At 38.5% G+C, this 23874-nt stretch overlaps 1 protein-coding gene across 1 annotated transcript in view; it reads right to left on the bottom strand.

Annotated features, from left to right (window-relative positions):
• The window catches only part of LOC124722880 (vacuolar protein sorting-associated protein 13A-like), a 752258-nt gene that overhangs the window by 62808 nt on the left and 665576 nt on the right, over nucleotides 1–23874 (bottom strand). The window contains exon 60 of the mRNA XM_047248017.1: nucleotides 9855–9869. Coding sequence (XP_047103973.1) covers nucleotides 9855–9869 — 15 coding nt within the window. The remainder of the gene's footprint in view (nucleotides 1–9854; nucleotides 9870–23874) is intronic.

Raw genomic sequence — 23874 nt, forward strand, 5'->3', positions numbered from 1 at the left:
TTTATCATTAATTGCCATGAGAAAAGGCAATTTAATGGTACAGAGCACTTAGAGCTATGACCGAGTGAGGTGGCGCAGTGGTTAGACACTGGACTCGCATTCGGGAGGACGACGGTTCAATCCCGCGTCCGGCTATCCTGATTTAGGTTTTCCGTGATTTCCCTAAATTGCTCCAGGCAAATGCCAGGATGGTTCCCTTCAAAGGGCACGGCCGACTTCCTTCCCTAAACTGATGAGACCGATGACCTCGCTGTCTGGTCTCCTTCCCCAAACAACCCCCAACTTAGAGCTATGAGGCAACAGGTAGGAAGTTGGACATTTTGGAGCCAACTTTTGGCAGCTGTGCCCAGCACCACCGTTCTGAACCTAACACATTTGCTATCGTAGTTGCCTGATAAACTTTGGCATATTACTAACTAAGAATTTGACCTACTTAACTGATATCTTGACTACCACTCTACACAGTTCTCTGGACAATCTTATAGCACCATAGAAAGGATGCATTAGCACTGAACAAGTGTTTCGACATATTTAACAGTACTGCAGTAGATACCACCACAAAATCATGGTGATCGGGATCTCATCTTCGAGTACCATCTCTGTTCTGGTTCTTACTTGTGCAGCTTGCATCAATCTACAGCAGAAAACCACCCACTCGCCCTGACTCCCAGACCAGTGCATACCAACTAAGTGGGTCACCCCTACACTTAAACTAGTCTTAAATACAGGTTGATTATAATTAAAGTTTCAAAACGCTGTAGAAATAAGATCACTGATCAGAATGGTGTCATATTACAACACAATATCATTGGAGAAGGGGGAAAACGTATGGCAGAAGAAAAAAAAAAGTTGTGTGAAAATTGATCAATAGATGGTGCTGTATGTGTCAGAATATGTAAGTGAAAACAACTGTCATGTGCACGACCCATTGAAGATGGTATAGACATGCCAGGTACACGGGTTTTCCTCCTTTTTGCATCTGCGATGTTTGCCAGTCTCAATGCAGGATCACGCTCTGCTTGTAAAGCTGTATCACAAGAATGATGACTGTGCAGATGTCGCTCTGCTGAAGTTTCAGACACTGAAGGGTTTGAAAAAAGCCATTGGTCTGATGATTGCTGTGGATCTGGACAAAATGATTTGGAAATTCGAAAAGATGGGTTCTTTTGGTGTGCAACCTGGTAAAGGGAGAAAACGAATTGATTCACTGGAAAGCAGTCGCCACAGCAATTTAGGAGGAGATGAGTGGTGGTGTGCAAATTTGTATTGCATGGAGAATTGCCCAAACACTGGACATACCAGTGAGCACAGTGAGTAAAATATTATGAAACATGCTTCTTTGCTATCCATTCAAAATTACCCATGTCCATGAGTTGTTTCCTGTTGACTTGCCAGCAAGAGAGACCTTTGCCTTAGAATTTCTTGCTCACATGGAAGTGGACAATGATTGGCTGTGGAAGATTTTGTGGACAGATGAAGCCCACTTCCATCTGACAGGAAATGTCAATGGGCAACAGAAAATCCATACACAAATCAACCAGTACCACTCCATCCTGAAAAGGTCATTGTGTGGTGTAGGTTTACGTCATCATTTATCATAGAACTATATTTTTTTGAAGAGACAGGTGCTTCTGGTTCTGTTACCTGTACCATCAGTGGTAAGTGATTAGAGTGTTTATTGCGCAACCATGTCATTCCATCTCTCCAACACCATTGATGTGTGGATGGAATAATTTTTATGCAAGATGGCGTACCGCTGCACATTGTGAATCCAGTTAAGCAGCTGCTGAAGTGCCATTTCGAAAATGGTAGAATTATCAGTCGCCATTACAGTCTGGCCGTCCCGATCACCTGGTCCATGTGACTTCTGGCTGTGCAGCTATCTGAATGATGTTGTGTTCGGTATTCCGAATGCAAACTTAGCTGCATTGAAGGCACACATTGTGTAACACTCTGAACATGACCCTGGAAACACTTTCCTCAGTTGTGGAACATGCTATTTCTCGATTTCAACTTGTTGCAGAAAATGGTGGACAGCATATTGAACATGTTTTGTAACAGTCGCATGGATATTAATAATCCAATTTCATTTTGATTGATGCTTTTTATGTCGTTTTTGGCCTCAGAACAATTAAAAACCGATGTGATTGACACTTTCTGTGTGGGTTTTGACCTCAGGACAAATAAAAACTGATGTGAGTGATGCTTTTTATGAGGTTTTTGATCTCAGGACAATTGAAAACCGATTTTTCCCATCCAATGTGATACGACCTGCACATCCATGCACACTAAGTAGTACAGTTTGTTTAACATCATATGTATGCCTTAGGCACTGTTGTATGATTCATTTGTCATCTATACTCAACCACTATTAAATTATGATGCTTGCAGCGTCATCTGTTGTTACATTTTATAACTATTTAGTTTTCATCTCCTGCCATACATGTCCCCCCCTCCCCATCAATAATATTCAATTGCAATTTGACATCATTCTGACCAATGATGTTATTTCTACAGTGGTTTGAAAGTTTATCTTTAATTATAATCACCCTATACAATAAATACACCAGCCACTGTACATTGTGAGCTGGACTGGACTAGCGGAATGACAGTAATGTGAAAAATGTAAATTGTAGTAGTAAGAAAAATGTAAAAATATACAATGTAACATCTAAGTAATTCACAGATTTGGCAAAAAACTAAGATTCAGTGAAATGAATCTTCTAAAGAGGGGGCGAGTGCTTCACAGGCAGCCAGCTGGTTCCCCTGGCCTTGCGTTGTGAGGCTAGGAAGGCCAGCTGGCTGCCTGTGAGATTCCACTGTTGGGGCCAGAATAACACTGAGGTAGCACGGTGTAAGATACCAACCATATGCAGTGGCAAGGCACCTTGGGCACCATTTTGGTAACATAATCTCACAGGTTTGGCTCCTCTTCTATCTCATACTATTGTCTTTAAATTTCTGTTTATCAATCTGTTTTTGTTTTAACAAAGTGGTTACACATCTATAGACACCCTGTACATTCAGGTAATTACAGAAATAATTTCTAATAGGGCATATCAGAAAATTTCTTAGAAAGACTGTTATTACCAGCTCAGTTACCACAAAGAGAACCATTGAGTCATTTATACTTGCAGGAATGCTTTAAAAGCATATCATGAAAATTGCTTAAGGATGAGTTATGAGCCACAATAAAGATTCTGCTGGAAAATATTGTTTGCCACCTTTAGCTATTTAAAATATTTGAAGTGAACATTTTCGTATTTCATTATTCAGTTACACACAGTCAAAATTGGCATGTGGTCACTACCAGGTTCTTCAAAAAGCAGAGCTCTTCTTCAACTGATAGCTATTGGAATAGTGCTAAAACTGAAATGAATGTTCAATGAAGTTATATGGTGTCATAAATTTGTCGCTTCAGTCTGCATATATACATTGCAGATGTTTAAGACTTGAAAAGATCATTGAGTCATATTCTTTCATTTGACTAAAACACTTATGTCTATGTTTTGGACATGATCCCCAATTTTTTCAATGCTGAGATGCTATTCCAGAACATGGAGAGCCTCATTAATTCTGTTTGTGTGTAAGAGGGAATTTACAGTAGACTGGGGTGGCAGTGAGAATTTGGATTGAGGAGGGAGGCATGACAGGGTAATCTGTGTTGTTGTGTGAACCACTGTGCCAAGGTGGCTTAGTGGCTAATGCACACGCCCAGTAACCAGGGGACCCAGGTTTGATTCCTGGCCTTAGTACAAATCTTCATTCACTGCCTCAGTCTATATACATAAAACTATATCTTTATGGGACCAGTAAAGTATGTGAAGTTATGTCATTTCATTTGTATAAGTACCTGTACCTCAGTTTCACTTTGGATCCCCCATGTACATTCAATGCTGAGATACTATCCCAGAACATGGAGACCCTCAGCAGTTCTGTTCATGTGTAAGGGGGAATTTACAGTAGACTGGGCAGGAGTGAGAATTTGAATAGAGGAAAGAGGTAATCTGTACATTCGTGTGAACCACTGGGCTGAGATGCCTTAGTCGCTAACACCACTGCCTAGTAAGCACGAGACCTGGGGATCGATCCCCAGCCTTGGTACAAACCTTCACTCATCACTTCGGTCTATACACATACGTATCTGTATGAGACCAGTGAAGTCTATGAAGTTGTGATATTTAATTTATTATTGTTTTGATAGCATAAAATGAGATGAACATTGCTATTTTTATTTACTGCATTATTATGGTGCCCAAGCTGTGTTGCAGAGAATATTGAATTTATTTCAATCAAATTGTGTACCTAGGGAGTATCACTTCAGTTGTGTGACTGGATCTATGATTTCCTCCCAGAAAGATTATAGCACATAGTAATCAACAAAAAATCATTGAGCAAAATGGAAGTTACATCCAGCACTCCCCAAGGAAGTGTTATGGGCCCTCTGCTGTTCCACACCGACATAAATGATTTAGGAGATAATCTGAGCAGTTCTCTCAGATTGTTTGCAGATGATTCTGCATTTGCCATTGAGTAAATTCATTACAAGATCAAAACCAATTGCAAAATGACTTAGACACGATATCAGAATGGTGCAAAAAGTGATAATTGTCTCTCAATTAGAAAAAGTGTGAGGTCATCCACTTGAGTACAAAAAGAAATCCATTATATTTTGATTCCACGATAAATCACATGAATCTAAAAGCTGTAAATTTGACAAAATACCTAGGAATTACAATCAATAACAACTTAAGCTGGAATGATCACACAGATAATGTTGTGGGGAATGCAAACCAAAGACTACATTTTATTGGCAGAACACTTGGAAGATACAACAAGTCTACTACAGAGACTGCCTACACTACGATTGTTCATTTTATGCTAGAGTATTGCTCTGCTGTGTGGGATCCTTGCCAGATAAGATTGATGGAAGACACTGACATGGACAGTAACATTTTAAGTAGCCATGCACCACAAATTTATCATCATATCATATATAATTCCCACCATCTCTATCATGGTCAACTGACCTGTCCTAGAATGGCCTTTCACCATACAAGGAAAAATGAGATGCATTTTCAACAATATGTTGCTTGCCTGCCAGCATAAGATTATAACAGTGTTTGTCATTTGTCTGAGATTTCATCATATTTATTGTGACAAGAGATATCACAGTGCTTTATTTGATACAGAATGCCCATCAAATGTGGAATAGTCATTACATATAATTGATGTGAGAGCATCTTGTTTTACATTACAGGTAAGTAATGTCAAACAATTACTATTATTCTCACTTTTTTTTATAAAAGGTAGTTACATTATATTGTGTTGTTGCACAAGTTTGTGGCATTTTTGTTGTGCATGTTGGTATTCTGGTTGCTGTGGGTTTATTTATTGAGTCTCATTTTTTTTGTGGTTCACTGTTGCTATTTGAGTTTACATATTGTCATCTCGATGTAGTGAGTGGAGTTGTGAATGCTGGAAAATGGAGTGCCAAGTGGAGAATTCAGAATATTTTTGACATATCCTTCTGTCTGAGTTCAAAAGAGGGATGACAGCAGTGGAGACAGCCAGAAACATTTTCATCATGTATGGGGATAATGCCATTGGACAGAACATGACAAGAAAATGGTTTTCTCATTTCGAGGAGTATCGTATCAACATTAGTGCCTATCCACATTCAGGAAGACCTTTGGGATTTGATGAAGACCATTTAAACTCATTAGTCCACAATGACCCACATCACTGTGTTCAGGAACTGGCAAATGTGATAAACTGTGATCATTCCACCAACATGTGACATTTTCATGCAATGGAAAGATTCAAAAATTCGGTTTGTGGGTAGTGCATGCTCTAAGCCAAAATCACAAAAACAAGTGGGTGTTCATACGTGCATCAATTGGATTGTAAACAACGCTGACCATTCCTATCCTGTATCATTACTGGTGATGAGAATTGGTTATGCTAAAATAAGAAAAAGAACACTTCCCATAAAAAGACCCATGTGTACCCACAAAATAATTTGGAGCATCTGGTGGAACAGTGGTTGTGTGATGTACTGTGAATTGCTTCCCGAACGTGTAACCATCACTGCTGGGTTGGGAAGTCATACTGCGCCCATCTTATTCACCTGATCTTGTGCCCTCAGATTTCCATGTTTTCCACTCTCTTCGGAACAAGCATCAAGGAATTTCCTTGCCAGATGGAAACATGCTCCAAACATGGCTCAATGTGTTCTTCACCCCAAATCATGTGATTTCTAGTGATGGAATGAAAAGATTGCCCTAGAGTAGGCAGGTTGTTGTAAATAGTGAATGAGAATATATTATTGATGACTCAAGTCTCTATTGTATTTATCTGTTGTGTTTATTAAACTTATGGAAAAAGACTATGAACTTCTGCATGAACCCAGTAGATGCACAGTAGAGTATATAGGATTCACCCATTGCTTTGGGCCACAGTGGTAGTGTAGATGTATTTCTTTCAGTGTTATGTTGATTTAATACTCCTAATGATCTTCACTAAAAATTATGTTTTGAAATGGTGTGGTTTGTTTGTAACAATGCAGCACATAAAAAGACAACATTTCTGAACTACACATACTCCTGCATGAAAATTACATCTTATCTTTTATACAAGGGGTGTTCAATAACTAATACAACACTTTTTTTTCTTAAAGCAGGTGGGTTTTATTCAGGATTTCAATACACCATAATATCCCCACTCGTTTGGCTACAAAACCCTATTTTTCAACATAATCTCCACTCAATACAATGGCCTTATGCCACCTTACGGGAGGGCCTGTATGCCCACATGGTACCACTCCACTGGTCAGCATCAGAGCTAACATCTTGTTGGATCAGTAACCTCACAATCATCCACATACTGCTTTCTGCAGAGTGCATCCTTCATTGGGCTGAACTGATGGGAGCTGAGAGTTGTGAGATTGGGGCTGTAGGCTGGATGATGATGAACACTCAACTGGAGTTTTGTGAGCAGGACCAACAGAGTTGTCCTGTGGAACAGTGAGGTGTTAGAGTGTGATCTGTCAGTCACCTCAAATGAGAGTGTTCACATGTTCCAACATAGCAGGAGCTACAGCTGTATGTAGCCAGCTGGCATACGGGTGATCTGACAGCTTTGTGCCACCCTATTGTGATGATGACAGATAACTCGCCCAACATCTCACCATGCTGTAGTTTTCTGATAGGTCTCCACAAACATCCTGCAACTGACTATAAATATCTGCAATACTCAGTTTTCCCACAAAAAGAAACTCGATGACAGCTCTCTGTTTTGAATGCACCATCATAATAGACACCATTTTGAAAGCTATGTACAGCATCACCACCTGTTGTGACTTCATGAAACTATAGGGGCTGAAGCAGAAATATTCCACAATGTCCCACAGCAAATTCTGCATATTTTGAACCAAATTGGCTGAGAAAAATGTGTTGTATTGCTAATTTAACTCCCCTCATAGATCAAATCCCGTAATATGTGGGGTGACTTAAGAGAAAATTCTCTAGAGGATGAAGAACAAATAAGGTCTAACGATGATATGGCCACAAACACACAGTCACCATGTTAGAGGTCACTTTATTCATACCATGCTCAATTGACAGTCTTGTGCAATGTGACTTAGAGAGGCATTCAAAGTGACTCACACCTCAAGATATTTACACACTTACTTAAATATACATCAGCCTGTATCTTAATTGTGTTACAGGCTTTGTGTGCGCATGGTTCCATTGTCTTCGCATTTCAAATGGGCCCCAGATCCACAACATCTTTAACATAAAGATCTATCAAGTTAGATATCAATAGTATTCCACCCAGAGTCCATTGGAAACACAGTGATGTGCAAATCTACTATGAGTAGCAACAATTTCAGCTCATTTCTAAATGTAATTGCCAGCCACACCATACATTATTTGTTGTAAGTTGCCAACACTGCAAAACGTATAGGGGAATTTCCTAATGTTTTTTGAAGTAGTTGTAATAGCCTGATCAATTAGAATACGTTTCTATTGATTACAAATTAGAAAGTAATTAATGGATACCTTATTTATTTTGTAAATCTGCACTTACAGTCATTCATTTCTTTTACAGTGTATTTACTTTTCTTACACTACTTTTGAGATGAACCATCTAGCATGAAGGCTGCTTTCTTCTTGGTGGACTATTATTGTTCAATGTGGTGTAATTTTATGGTTCAGAATCAGAACCAGAATTTTATTGTCTCATAATGTACAAGTTAAATCATTGATTTTATGTACAGGAGACTCATTAGTTCTTTAGTGTCATGGTTTCGTTTGCTAGTTGTTGTGGACCAATAGGCTACAATACTACTGTTTAACAAGAATAGAAGATGTTAAGAAAGTGAGATACAGTTTTACTAGTGACTGCAAAATTGGCCGACAGGAAAACAACACGCACTGAAGAATAAGGCAAGCTTATTTGTTTTCTTTTATATATGCTACCAAATTAAAAAAATCAAGTAGGTTCTATGTGCAACATACGTAACAATGTAGGTATGAACCATCAGTGGTTGATCTGAAAATAAAATGTTATCATTAAGATTCATTTACTTGTGAATAAATTACAGATTTATTTGCCACTGAGATACCAGGGTGAGATTGGCTTTTTGAAACAACGCATCCAGTGGTATACAAGTGGGTGCCAGGCTTTGCACCATGCAGCCATCCATCCTGGTGAACCTTCATTTATAAAAATGTGGCAAAAATTATGTCTAGTGATACACTAAACCATTAAAAATAGCTTGAGGTTACCCAATAACTCCATAGCTTAATGGCTAAGGCTCATTATGTGTTCAGTACTTACAAAAGGGTTATTTTTTTAAAATCCTTATCAACTTGATTGTGGTCTTTACTTTTAATCATTTCACTTGGTATTAAATGTATTTCTTTTCCAAAATTTCATTTCTGATTCTTGAGTGCCTCATAACTTTATTATTTTACACAAATTTAATGAAGTGAATTTGTATAAAAATGTGACTGCAGTAAGGTAGCATTTATATTTTGCAATGCTGTGAAAATAATTTACATTTTATATATTTGTATGATGATAACTGTCCAAGAAAAATGTACATATCATTTTGGGACCAAGGGTTTCTTTTCTGCATCTGATATGGGCCCCACACTAGCTTAATCTGGCAGTTATCTCAAACAGAAGTAAAGAACAATGAAATCTGCTGATTGGGTTGGATATGCAGTTTAGACATTTTACTGTCCAAATGATGCACTATCAAGGTGCCTTCCTACAGTAACACAAAACTTCACATGAGCTCAACCAACTAGCAGCTACATGAACCTTTGCATCACCAACAGCACTTCTTTCAGCAAAGAAGGAAATACGTCAATTAGTCAGGGAATATAAAAGTAACATGTGATGCAATATAATATGGAGCTTAAGCTAGTCACAAGTGAAAAAACATCAATGAATTATCCTTAGACTTGAACATCAATTAATTATTCTTAGACTTGAAGGTTACTGGTAATGAGCCTTGACTTAACAGTGTAAAAAGTAACATAAATAACAGTACTTATCACCAATGGATTCTCCTTTATACTTTAAAATAACAGATAATATTGAGAAGTGAGTTGTGATGCATAAACCTGACAGTTAGATTTGCCTTTTGAATATATTTTGAACTTTACATAAGCACACACAATTACCTTTTTTGCATTTAAAGAATTACCACAAATTTACAGAAAGTTAATAGTTGTACTTTTTAATGCCTGTAATAAGCTTTGACTATACCAGAAGATGAATCATACCCACAGCACATGGTAATTTAGAAGGGTTTCACAGAAATAAGTACTGTATCATACCTGATAATTCTGTTCCTACACTCCAGGTCACATGTTGAGTAATGACAATTAGTCATGATGTTTGTAGTATTGTAGTAGTTGTGTGGAAAAGAAGAGAAAACAGAGTGGAGAGAGTAAATTAGTAAAACAGTATTCCTCATATAGGGGAACATCAAAACATCAATTAGGACAATCCATTACACACTACATGTCTTAAAAAAAATCCCATTGGGTGTTTGCTTTGTACAAAGTGCTAGCCAAAAATTTCTAGAATTTCATAGCATAAATCATGAAACTTCCTGCACATCATAGTTCAGTCACCTTCAAATCAATTTTCCAATTGTTTAAGTCTGTGTATACAGAATATGACTTTAAGGTAGAAATATCAACTACATGGGGCTACATCAGGTGCCTATAGTGGACCAAGATTGGTAATAACTTTATTCTTTTACTGGAAGCCATCCCTTACATGATGATACACACAGTTACTTTTTGATGCAGCATTTGATCTTTGTTTTTCCATCAGTCATTTGCACTGAAACATAAAGTAGATTTTCTCTGTGTGACAATCTAAGATAGTTGATTTGTTTCAAGATCTTAACATAAACCCATGATCTACTGGCAGTTATGGCTTTTTCCATGTTCAGAAATTATTTTATACAGGTCAGTACCAACCTAAACCTGATAGTCTCATCACTGATCAACTTCCAAGTTGTGAGAAATGAATCTGATTGCATCTATACCTACTATACATTGATACTCTCCAAATCACATTTAAGTGCCTGGCAGAGGGTTCATTGAACCACCTTCACAATTCTCTATTATTCCAATCTCGTATAGCGTGCAGAAAGAATGAACACCTGTATCTTTCCAAACAAGCTCTGATTTTCTTATTTTATCATGGTGATTGTTTCTGCCTATGATGGTCGGTCTCAAGAAAATATTTTCGAATTCAGAGGAGAAAGTTGGTGATCAGAATTTTGTGAGAAGATTCCATCGCAACAGAAAATGCCTTTGTTTTAATGATGTCCAGCCCAAATCCTGTATCATTTCAGTGACACTCTCTCCCATATTTTGCAATAATACGAAACATGCTGCCCTTATTTGAACTTTTTTGATGTACTCCGTCAATCCTATCTGGTAAGGCTCCCACTCTATGCAGCAGTATTCTAAGAGGATGGACAAGTGTAGTGTAGCCAGCAGATCTGTTACATTTTTAAGTGTCCTGCCAATAAAACACAGTCTTTGGTTAGCCTTCACCACAACATTTTCTATGTGTTCCTTCCAATTTAAGTTGTACGTAATTGTAATTCTTAGGTATTTAGTTGAATTTACAGCCTTTAGATTTGACTGATTTATGGTGTAACCCAATTTTAATGGGTTCCTTTTAGCACTGAAACATAAAGTAGATTTTCTCTGTGCGACAATCTAAGATAGTTGATTTGTTTCAAGATCTTAACATAAACCCACGATCTACTGGCAGTTATGGCTTTTTCCATGTTCAGAAATTATTTTATACAGGTCAGTACCAACCTAGACCTGATATTCCAATCTCGTATAGTGTGCAGAAAGAATGAACACCTGTATCTTTCAGTACAAGCTCTGATTTTCTTATTTTATCACATTTTCTTATTTTATCACATTTAAGTGCCTGGCAGAGGGTTCATCGAACCACCTTCACAATTCTCTATTATTCCAATCTCGTATAGCGAGCAGAAAGAATGAACACCTGTATCTTTCCGTAAAAGCTCTGGTTTTCTTATTTTATCATGGTGATTGTTTCTCCCTATGATATTTGCTTTTTGCTCACATTTTTGATTATTAGTTCTCTATAACCAACTGACATGTCTTGTTTGGAAAACTAACAAATTAACAAACATCATGGATAGTTTTCCTCTAGTCACCACAATGAACTTAATTATCTAAAGGCTAGCTTACGAAAAGTCTTTCATATGTTTCAGATGCACTTTTCTTCAGCTTAAAGAATAAGTGGGTTTCAAATGAAGACAAGACAGATGAAAAAAAGTAGGTAAACTGTTTATTATTTCAAAAGTAACTGTTAATAAAATTATGGAACTCTGAGACTAGATCATCAGTGACTTCACAGGTAAATGTTTACAGTTGTGAAGGAACTTGCACTGCATCATGTGAAGCAAATCAAACGTCATGAATGACTTTCTTAAAGGTTCTAAAATTATGGAAATCAGGTTGGCAGAGATCGGGTCTGTATGGAGTAAGTGCTTTCAAGTGAATCTTCTGCAGCATATTCAAAACGACCTTGGCAACAGATGGGCAGGCATTATCCTGCAACAGAATGGTGTCGTACATCAACATTCCTGGATGTTTGGACTTGATGGCATGATTCAGTTTTTCCAAACACCAAGGAAAGTTGATGGACGACATCATTCTGTTGCAGGATAATGCCTGCCCATGTGTTGCCAAAGTTGTTTCGAATAAGCTCCAGAAGTTTAACTGGAAAGTACTTACCTTCATACAGTCCTGAACTCTCCCTGATCTCTTCCCACCTGATTTCCATACTTTTGAAGCCCTGTAGAAAGATACTCATGACCACTGATTTGCTTTGCATGAAGCAGTACACATCTCGATACAATCATGGTTCTGTACAAAATTTCAAACATTTTCCTGTGAAGGCATTGACAGTCTTGCCTCACAGTGTGATACATGTATTAACAGTTAATGGTAATAACCTTGAAATAATAAACAGTTTACTTACTTTTCTTACACGTGGCTCTTTTTAATGAAAAATCTCCTGCTTCTTTAAATCTATAATTTCAAAATTTACAAAATTGGCCAAATTTGGAGTAATGAGATGTGCTAAAACTAATAAATGTGTGCCATCACAATGCAGTTGGTACTGCTACTTGAATGGTCAGACTATTCAGATTCTTGTCAATTTTTGGTTGGCTCCTTGTACATAGCAATTCTTGTCTACTGCATCTCTGTATGTTGTTGCTCACTACACAGTAGTGTCCATAACTAGCAGTTGATAGAAAGTGCTATAATATATGCATTCCAAGCATCCATTCATACTAGGAGGGGTAACTACTTCAATAAATAAAGCTCTACGTTTTTCAGTTGGATACACTTTAACAAGAGGAAACGTTTCACAGCATATAATGCTACATAAAAATATAATAACCTTTTGAAAAGCACAGATAGTTTTAGAACATCTATTTCTTGCAGGATAATAGGGCAGAGAGAGTGTTGTACAAGTGTTATTTCAGTCCATGATAGATTACAGTTAAGATTTCTTTCTTAAATCATAACGATATTACATATCTTTATATACTTACTTATTCAAATAACCCTTTATCAGAGTACAATAAATCAACGACAGTTTTGGTTATGTAGCTTTCTTATATAAATTGCAAGAGTTTAAAATAAAGAGAACATAAACAGAAAGAGGACAAGTGCTGGCAGCTGTGGCCGAGTGGTTCTAACCGCTTCAGTCCAGAACCACGCTGCTGCTACAGTCGCAGGTTCGAATCCTGCCTCAGGCATGGATGTGTGTGATGTCCTTAGGTTAAGTTAGGTTTAAGTAATTCTAAGTCTAGGGGACTGATGACCTCAGATGTTAAGCCCCATAGTGCTTAGAGACATTTGAACCATTTTTAGAGGACAAGTTTTAGTAGAGGTATGGCTCCATTGAGTCGTGATTTAAGAATTCATTGCAGTGGAAAGGAATCTTCCAGTCAGGGAGAGCTTCAGAAATTACAAATGAGAAATTATGGACCTGAATAAACAAATAACATTAAAAATAATACTGATAAAAATAGACACAGAGGGAATAAAAAAAGAAAAACAAGCAGAAGAAAATATAAGGAAGATATTACAGAAAAACGGTAACTGATATGCATGGTTAAAGCTGTACTGAGAAGACATGAGCAGGAGGGGAGCGAATGTTATGTGAACAAAATTTCAAACAGCAGAAAAAATATTATGTATTTTAAATGTAGAGAAGAGAAAACAAGTAATTACAGTAGCACCAGATTTCATCTATGGAGGCACACTACATCAGTGTCCAGCGGAGGAGTGGACTTTATTTCTGTTATCATGGACTACTAACTTTCCAAGTCTATCACTTTTCTGTCCATTCAGTTGTTGCAGAGAATTTTATATGACTATCCAATGCAAAATGCTGTCTGATGTTACTACACATGCTGATATATAACACATAACAGTGCATAAAAAACATTGTTTATAGCAGAAAAAGGATCTTCCTCAACTGTTTTCCTGTTACACATGCAAGTAAAGTATAACGCATTTTGCATACTGCATAAGTATTAAAGCATATGTGTCCAGTTATGTAATTACCAGTATTCAGTTTTCAGCTCAGCAGACTCATAAGTTAGTATAAATAACTTTTGCTTTTCATTGAACAAATGAAAAACATTGCAATCAAAAGAGTATGATCTCAAATCACATTAGTTGCTACAATGTTCTGATGTACAACATATAAATTTCTGCTGTAGTTAAATCTGCACAAACTGCCACATGGAGGACACAGAAGCAGGCATCTCTGGAGTTGAAAAGCAGCTGAAGTAGTTGTAAACAAGTAAGCTGCCAGCATCAGATCAAACTGCAAATTCTGTTTTCACAGAGTACTCTTTAGCATTGGCCTGTTACTTAACTTGAATTATCAAGAACATTTCACTCAGTGGAAAGTCCAAAGTGATTGGAAAAAAGCACAGGTGTGTCCTGTATATAAGAAGGGTAACAGAATGAAGCCACACAGTACAGACTAATAGTTGTACTGCTGGTTTGCCACAGAATTCTTGAGCATATCTAACTTCAAATATAATAAATTCACCTAAGCCAGGAAAGCTTCTATCCACAAATCAACACAGATTTAGAAAACATCACTCGGTGAACTCAGATTACCCTTTTTCACACAGTATCCTGCACAGAATGGATGAAGGGAAGCAGGGAGCTCCTGTTATCCATGATTTTCTGACAGTGTTTGACACAGTGTCACACTGCAACTCTTGACAAATGTCTGAACATATGAAATGGACCCTCAAATATATGATTAGCCCAAAGACTCTTTAAGTAATAGAACCCAGTACATTGTCCTGGATGGTAAGTGCACATTGAAGACAAGGCCAGCATCAGAAGTGCCCCAGGGAAGTGTGGTATGGCAGCTCTTATTCTCTATACACATAAGCAAGCTGAAGGACAGGATGAGCAGTGATCTGCAACTGTTTGCTGATGGTGCTGTAGTGCAAGAGATAGTATCATCTTTAAATCGCTGTAGGAGGATACAGGATTACTTAGGCATGAATGGGAGCGTGGTCTCAGTGAGCAAAAAAAAAAAAAAAAAAAAAAAAATTTATATATATATATATATATATATATATAAACACACACACACACACACACACACACACACACACACACACACACACACACACACACACACACTCCTGGAAATGGAAAAAAGAACACATTGACACCGGTGTGTCAGACCCACCATACTTGCTCCGGACACTGCGAGAGGGCTGTACAAGCAATGATCACACGCACGGCACAGCGGACACACCAGGAACCGCGGTGTTGGACGTCGAATGGCGCTAGCTGCGCAGCATTTGTGCACCGCCGCCGTCAGTGTCAGCCAGTTTGCCGTGGCATACGGAGCTCCATCACAGTCTTTAACACTGGTAGCATGCCGCGACAGCGTGGACGTGAACCGTATGTGCAGTTGACGGACTTTGAGCGAGGGCATATAGTGGGCATGCGTGAGGCCAGGTGGACGTACCGCCGAAATGCTCAACACGTGGGGTGTGAGGTCTCCACAGTACATCGATGTTGTCGCCAGTGGTCGGCGGAAGGTGCACGTGCCTGTCGACCTGGGACCGGACCGCAGCGACGCACGGATGCACGCCAAGATCGTAGGATCCTACGCAGTGCCGTAGGGGACCGCACCGCCACTTCCCAGCAAATTAGGGACACTGTTGCCCCTGGGGTATCGGCGAGGACCATTCGCAACCGTCTCCATGAAGCTGGGCTACAGTCCCGCACACCGTTAGGCCATCTTCCGCTCACGCCCCAACATCGTGCAGCCCGCCTCCAGTGGTGTCGTGACAGGCGTGAATGGAGGGACGAATGGAGATGTGTCGTCTTCAGCGATGAGAGTCGCTTCTGCCTTGGTGCCAATGATGGTCGTATGCGTGTTTGGCGCCGTGCACGTGAGCGTCACAATCAGGACTGCATACGACCAAGGCACACAGGGCCAACACCCGGCATCATGGTGTGGGGAGCGATCTCCTACACTGGCCGTACACCACTGGTGATCGTCGAGGGGACACTGAATAGTGCACGGTACATCCAAACCGTCATCGAACCCATCGTTCTACCATTCCTAGACCGGCAAGGGAACTTGCTGTTCCAACAGGACAATGCACGTCGGCATGTATCCCGTGCCACCCAATGTGCTCTAGAAGGTGTAAGTCAACTACCCTGGCCAGCAAGATCTCCGGATCTGTCCCCCATTGAGCATGTTTGGGACTGGATGAAGCGTCGTCTCACGCGGTCTGCACGTCCAGCACGAGTGCTGGTCCAACTGAGGCGCCAGGTGGAAATGGCATGGCAAGCCGTTCCACAGGACTACATCCAGCATCTCTACGATCGTCTCCATGGGAGAATAGCAGCCTGCATTGCTGCGAAAGGTGGATATACACTGTACTAGTGCCGACATTGTGCATGCTCTGTTGCCTGTGTCTATGTGCCTGTGGTTCTGTCAGTGTGATCATGTGATGTATCTGACCCCAGGAATGTGTCAATAAAGTTTCCCCTTCCTGGGACAATGAATTCACGGTGTTCTTATTTCAATTTCCAGGAGTGTGTGTATATATATATCCTGTAATGTTGGAATAAAACAGAGAGAGTAAAAGACAGAATGTGTGAGTCCACTGACAACCTGCTCAGAAATATTACCTAAGATTAAAATTTTCTTCTTCTCTTTCTGCACCATTTTGAAGCTGTGTAAAACACGTTATCCTCCTAACTGTCTGACTGAGATAGACAGTGGTTCCTGCAACCCACTAAAGCACAGTTTTTAATGAGGTTATTAATTCCTTGTTTGCCTATTCTGGCAAAAATTTAATAGCATTGTATATAATCTCACATTCCTGGTAGTAATGAATTTCCCTGCACCTGTGGTACTTGAAGACTGCAGTGTCACACAGTGTGGTGAAGAGATGGCAACGAGAACACTCAATACGTATGTTTCAGCAGATGAAAGTTATCTGATGTGGCCACCTCTTTAGAACGATGGAATGGACTCACCCACTGCTCATGATGTGTTTCTGCATTGGGGCCACATTATTTTGCATGACTTCTGGCAGAGGTAAAAAGAAGGGAAAATCTGGTACAGAAACAAATGTGTAGTTATAAGAGTAGAAGGGCTTCAAAAGGAAGCAGCAGTTAATAAGAGTGTGAGGCAGGTCTGTGGCCTACATTTGGCAAGCAGTCAAGGAAACCAAGGCATAATTTGCAAGAGGAATTAAAGTACAAGGAGAAGAAATAAAAACTTCAAAATGACATGTCTTCCTGTCAGATACTGCAAATAACTTGGAAGAGCAGTTTGACGGAATGGATAATTTCTTGAAAATATGTTGCAAGATTAAAGTAAAAGAAAGAGTAATGGAATGAAGTCAAACCAAATCAGATAATGCTGAGGAGATTAGATTAGGAACTGAGACACTAAATGCAGTGGATGAGTTTCGCAATTTTGGCAGCAAAATAACTGACAATGACATATGGAGAAGATATAAAGTGCATACTGAGTATAGTAAGGAAAGCATTTTGGGAAAAGGTAAATTTGCTAATGTTGAATATAAATTTAAGAGATCTGAAGTATTTTCTCAAGATATTTGTCTAGAGTGTAACCCTGTAATGAGTAGAGTGTGGACAATAAACAGTTCAGACAAGAAGAGAATAAATGCTTTTGAAATATGGTGTTATAGATGAATGCTGAGAATTAGGTAGGTAGATCATATTACTGATGAGAAGGAACTGAATAAAATTGGGGAGTTAAGAAATTTATGGCCTAAGTCAACTAAAAGAAGGAATCAGTTGATAGGACATATCCTGAGGCATCAAGGATTTGTCACTTTGGTAATGTAAGGAAGTGAGTGTGTGTTTGGGGGTGGGGGTTGGGAGGGGGCATCAACTGTAGTGGTAGACAATAGTTATACAGAGATGGGGAGGCCTGCACATGATAAACTTGTGTGGAGAGTTGCCTCAAACCAGTATTTGCACTGATCTCTAACACTTGCTATGGCACAAAAGGCAGTCAGGTATTCAGCCATAAAAAATTTTGATCATCTATGGAGCAATATTGAGAATTTACTGGATAATAACTTCAACACAAATTCAAATCATATCTGGTTGATAGCTCCTACTCCATAGAAGAATTTCTGAATGTATAGTAGAATGATTTTCTGTGTATGTATTTTTAAAATTGGGACAGAGAGATACTGAATGAATGTATGAAGATTGGCACAAAATGAAGAAATCATGTAAATGGTCAGCATGTTGCTATTCTCTACTGAGAAGCTGTGCTTTAACTATAAACCTGATTCATTCCATATCACTGCAGGACTGCACAGTGATCCATGAAATGTACAAGTAACTAATTAACAATTAAACATCAACACTTAAATAGTCTTCTCATTCAGTAGATCAAGTAAGATTATAACAAGTATGAGCTAGGAAAGGTATTAATTCCATTCAAGGTAAAATGTAATTGAGATTCCATAAGAGGCTGATGACTCATTCATTTTTAGTAGTTTCAACGATCTTTCAGTACTAGGTGTGTTATTTCAACATCATTAGTGATATGTGTGACTGTGAGGGGTTCATACAATGATTTGGTACTAGTATCCTCAAATATGTATACATGTATATAGAATTTAATATTCCATTGTTCTGCTTCTTGCCTTCAATCTAAACATCAGAATATCTACGACAGACTGGATGGTTAATACATCTCTCTCTCTCTCTCTCTCTCTCTCTCTCTCTCTCTCACACACACACACACACACACACACACACATACACACAGAGCTACATTGTCTTAGTGCTGCTGTTCAAATTGGGTCAGTCTGGCCACAGTACTTGGGCAATCTAACTGTGTGTTTGTATGTGTGTGTTTGTGAGTTCTTATTCTGTTAGTTTCAACAAATGATATCTGTATGAAAGCTTTTCCATGAGTTCAGTCTTGTTTATGTGCTAGTGTCAATACTGAGCAGAAATTTGTTACCTTTTATCCTCCCATTGTTTATATATCCCAAAGGATTTGCCATTATCATTTAAAGTTTCCTTAGCATCTCTTTTTCACAACATTCTATGAATAGTAGTGGCCTACTACGAGGGAGTGCAGAAAAGCAGTGCTTCCAAAATTTGTATGTGAAAACTTTTTAAGTCTTTTTAAATAAAACAGACATTATTAACATTCTACATCTTTATTCCTCATGTCCACTGTAGTATGTAACATGGTGGTGAGTTACGTGACTATATCCATGCATGAGAAACAGCGTGCTGTAATCAAGTTGTGAATCTGAAGTGTTTATCCATACATGCAGCACCCTCTCCTTTAGCATGGAAATTCAATCTTACACCTTGACTTCACAGTCATCAATCATCCTCCATACAATCCTGACTTGGCCCCTCCAATTTTCATTTTTTTCCAAAACTTAAATTATACCTTTGAAAACTGCACTTTGACAGTGATGAAGTGGTGCAAGTAGAGGTGACGTTGTAGCTCTGTCAACAAAGTCAAATATCCTACAGTGCTGCTATCAACAAAGTGCTCTCTAGTTGGGAAAAATATGTTCATCACCAGGGTGACTTACATTGAGAAATGAATATGTAGATGTGAAGAATAAAAATGTACAATGTCAATAATGTTTTTTTATTTTAAAAGTTTCAACAGTTTTCACATAAAAAATTTGGAGGAATTACTTTTCAGGAGACTCTCATATTAAACCTAGGGAGTTGTTTACTGTGTCTAACATCTTACTCTGAATAACTTTTATCTATAACATGACTGAAAATGTGTTACAACTTTGACCACAGATCATCTACAATTGCCAGATTTCAACTATTTTTTTTCAGGTTGTCTTTCAAGTTGAATTTATAAAAAGAGAAAACGAATGCTAACATTGAATATTATCTGATTAAAAGTGTCTGAGAATGTATTAGTGGACATAATTTGAGCTATGTTCACCCTTCACCTTTATAACAGCTTGAACTCTCCTGGAGACACTTTCAGTGACGCGTCTGAATGTCTGTGGCATTCTTCCTTAAGAACTGAAACCAGAGAATGTAGTGATGTTGGATGCTGGGGTCTGAAGTGAGTCAACATTCTGATTCATCCCAGAGATGTTCCATTGAGTTCAGCTTGGGACTCTGGGTGGGCCAGTTGATTTCAGGAATGTTATTGACCTTCAACTCACAGGTGCTGCTTTGTGACTGGGTGCATTCTCATGCTGATATAGTAACTGACTCTGAATTGTTCCTCTACTGTATGCAGTACACAATGCAGTAAAATTTGTTCATATCCTTCTGCATTAATCATCTGCTTAAGCAAAATATAGGGACCATAACCTAATGCAGGCCGATGTGGCTGAGCGGTTCTAGGTGCTTCAGTCTGGAACTGCACGACCGCTACAGTCGCAGGTTTGAATCCTGCCTTGGTCATGGATGTGTGTGATGTCCTTAGGTTAGTTAGGTTCAAGTAGTTTTAAGTTCTAGGGGACTGATGACCACAGATGTTAAGTCCCATAGTGATCAGAGCCATTTGAACCATAACCTAACAATGAAAATCATACCTTAACACCAACTCCTCCATACTTCATGGTTTGCACTAAACATGATGGCAGATAACAAACTATTCCACCAGATTGTCACAGGGTGTATTTGATCTCAAACCTATATTAAGAATTTGTTTTTGACATGGTTTGTTTTCATTTAGGGACAATGGATTGTCATATAACTTAAAATATATTCAAGTATATTTTACATAATTGTACTCTGTCCCCAAAGTGGCTACCAGTCCAGGGCAACACCACTATTCTCAATTCTAGAGCACAAAACAATAAATCTCAGCTAAGCTCACCACAGAACTGTAAATCATTCTTGGCTCCAAACCTATAAAGATAAAACTCAGAACAACATTTTCTAACAAGGACTGAAGTTGGACAATAAATTGCTACAGGAGATTAATGAAATTGCTAAAACAAACTTACTTAAAATTTTAATTAAAAGTTATCCGTCAGGCAATACATTCTATTGAATGACTGCTTATGTAACACAGAGTAGGAGTTTGGTAAAAAAATGTAGCACAAATAAATAATAATAACAATAATAAACCATCTACCATTCTCATCTGTCTCTTACATTATTATTCTGCTACGCACCAAATACTGGAAAGTGAAATCAAATTGATTGCAAGAATTATCAAAAAGCAGTTACAAGTTTAATACATTTTGAAATAGAAGCTATTGGAAACTAACACACATTTCTATTTTCAAGGCAGGTAACACTCTTAAGATATTAAAGAAACTTAGTTAACTTGCAAATATCACATGCCCCATGTATTAAGTCACTCTGTTTCAAGATACAAGATGGTGAACAACGAATGAAGCAGGGCTTAACTGTCTGCATGTCATATAAATACTTGAAAAATATATAGCATTTTACTTACCATAAAATTCTGTATCTGAAAAATTTGCAATATATTCCTAATAGGCTTAATGTATAATACAGCACTTAAATGTTTACAATGAAAAATAGTTACAAATGCAGCGTACGATACAACCTCATGTCTAACAACAAAAAAAAGAACAGTAGAAAATGGTTGAAACTGCTTATTGCAGTCTCTAGTGCACATTCCTACATATGATTCTAAAATCTGAGCAAAAGACGTCGTGTGTTCCTAGGTACTACACTCTCCCCTATATAGCAACACTTCTTAAAAATGCATGATATGAATTTTATTGACAGACAATGCGCACCCATTACTTGCTTTCAACATCCCATCAGAGACACATACATACAGAAACACCCTGAACTTTCCAGTCGCTGCTGAACTGTGCCAGAATGTTACAACTAACATTCCACATATGTAAGGTAATTCTTCATCACGAAGATCTCTTCTTAGCTCTGCTGAGTATATCCTAGATGCTGTCACGAATGAGACAGATTAAGCTTCAGACATTCTCTGCATGTTGAAAGTGGTAGTTAAGTAATTGTGTGTTGCATTTATAATGCTATAATGAGGCATCAGTGACATAAGATAGTGGATGGTGCAGCTCACCATTATAACTGGTTTCTACATGTTAGTTGCACAGCAATCAGAAATTTGTCAAGTATTGAAATATAATGTCCTTTCCTGCCAAGTCTAGACTCTGTTTGCAAAACCAGCATTTATTATACCACCACTGGCCAGATGAGCTTTGGAAGCTACTCTTAAGTGACAGATCATATAAATAACTGTAATTGTGCATCTGAAACCATTCAAAACAACTGCTATTTTGAACTTTACACACATGCACTAAAGCATAATTGACATACTCAACAGCCATAAAAACACAAAAATAGGCTTCTTGGATTCCATATTGATCAAAGTTTGAGCTGGGATACACATACATATAAGTTATGCTCTGGATCACATGTGTGATTTATCTGCTGTTTAAGTTGAGAGGCCGTGTAAATGAAAATCTGCTTCTCTGCATAGAGTGCTTTCTTGAATTCCCTTGTGACATATGGAATTTTGCTACAGGCAAACTCACCTGGTTTTAAGACAGTATTTAAATAGCAACAATACTCCATCAGATGCATTGCGGTACTCACACCACAAGACTCATGTAGGTACTACTTCAAGGTAATGAATATTATGACAGTACCTAGTTTATATATTTATAGGTACCTAATATACACGAAAGAAAACTTGGCTAATTCTGACCTTAGGATGTCAGTACACCATCTTAACACTAGACAAAGACATGCAATTGACAAGCTTCATGCCAGGCTAACAAAGATCCACAATAACTATAAATATCTTGGTGTCAAATATTTTAATGAACTACCTAAACATGCCTACTCAGTGCCCCTGAATAAATTCAAAAGTGTAATAACAAAACAGGGTAAAAAGCAATGCCATCTATACAATGAAATAATTGGAAGAATGTGTAATAGATGATTTGGAGTTTTAAGATGAGACTATACTGAATTATAAATTGTAATATTTTATGAAGCTACTTTTGTGATGGCATAATTCACTCCTTTCTGTGCCAAAGTGAGATTTAATCCAGAATAATGAAGATAATCCTTTCTGCTAGTGTTGTAGCTGTGCACTTCACTGTTATTTTTGAATTGGGATGGGTTATTAATAAAATGTTCAAATGTGTGTGAAATCTTATGGGACTTAACTGCTAAGGTCATCAGTCCCTAAGCTTACACACTACTTAACCTAAATTATCCTAAGGACAAACACACACACCCATGCCCGAGGGAGGACTCGAACCTCCGCCGGGACTAGCCGCACGATCCATGACTGCAGCGCCTTAGACCACTCGGCTAATCCCACGCGGCAGGTTATTAATAACTACACTCCTGGAAATTGAAATAAGAACACCGTGAATTCATTGTTCCAGGAAGGGGAAACTTCATTGACACATTCCTGGGGTCAGATACATCACATGATCACACTGACAGAACCACAGGCACATAGACACAGGCAACAGAGCATGCACAATGTCGGCACTAGTACAGTGTATATCCACCTTTCGCAGCAATGCAGGCTGCTATTCTCCCATGGAGACGATCGTAGAGATGCTGGATGTAGTCCTGTGGAACGGCTTGCCATGCCATTTCCACCTGGCGCCTCAGTTGGACCAGCGTTCGTGCTGGACGTGCAGACCGCGTGAGACGACGCTTCATCCAGTCCCAAACATGCTCAATGGGGGACAGATCCGGAGATCTTGCTGGCCAGGGTAGTTGACTTACACCTTCTAGA

This window comes from Schistocerca piceifrons, chromosome X (genome assembly GCF_021461385.2).
Source record: "Schistocerca piceifrons isolate TAMUIC-IGC-003096 chromosome X, iqSchPice1.1, whole genome shotgun sequence".
NCBI classification, from domain to species: Eukaryota; Metazoa; Arthropoda; class Insecta; order Orthoptera; family Acrididae; genus Schistocerca; species Schistocerca piceifrons.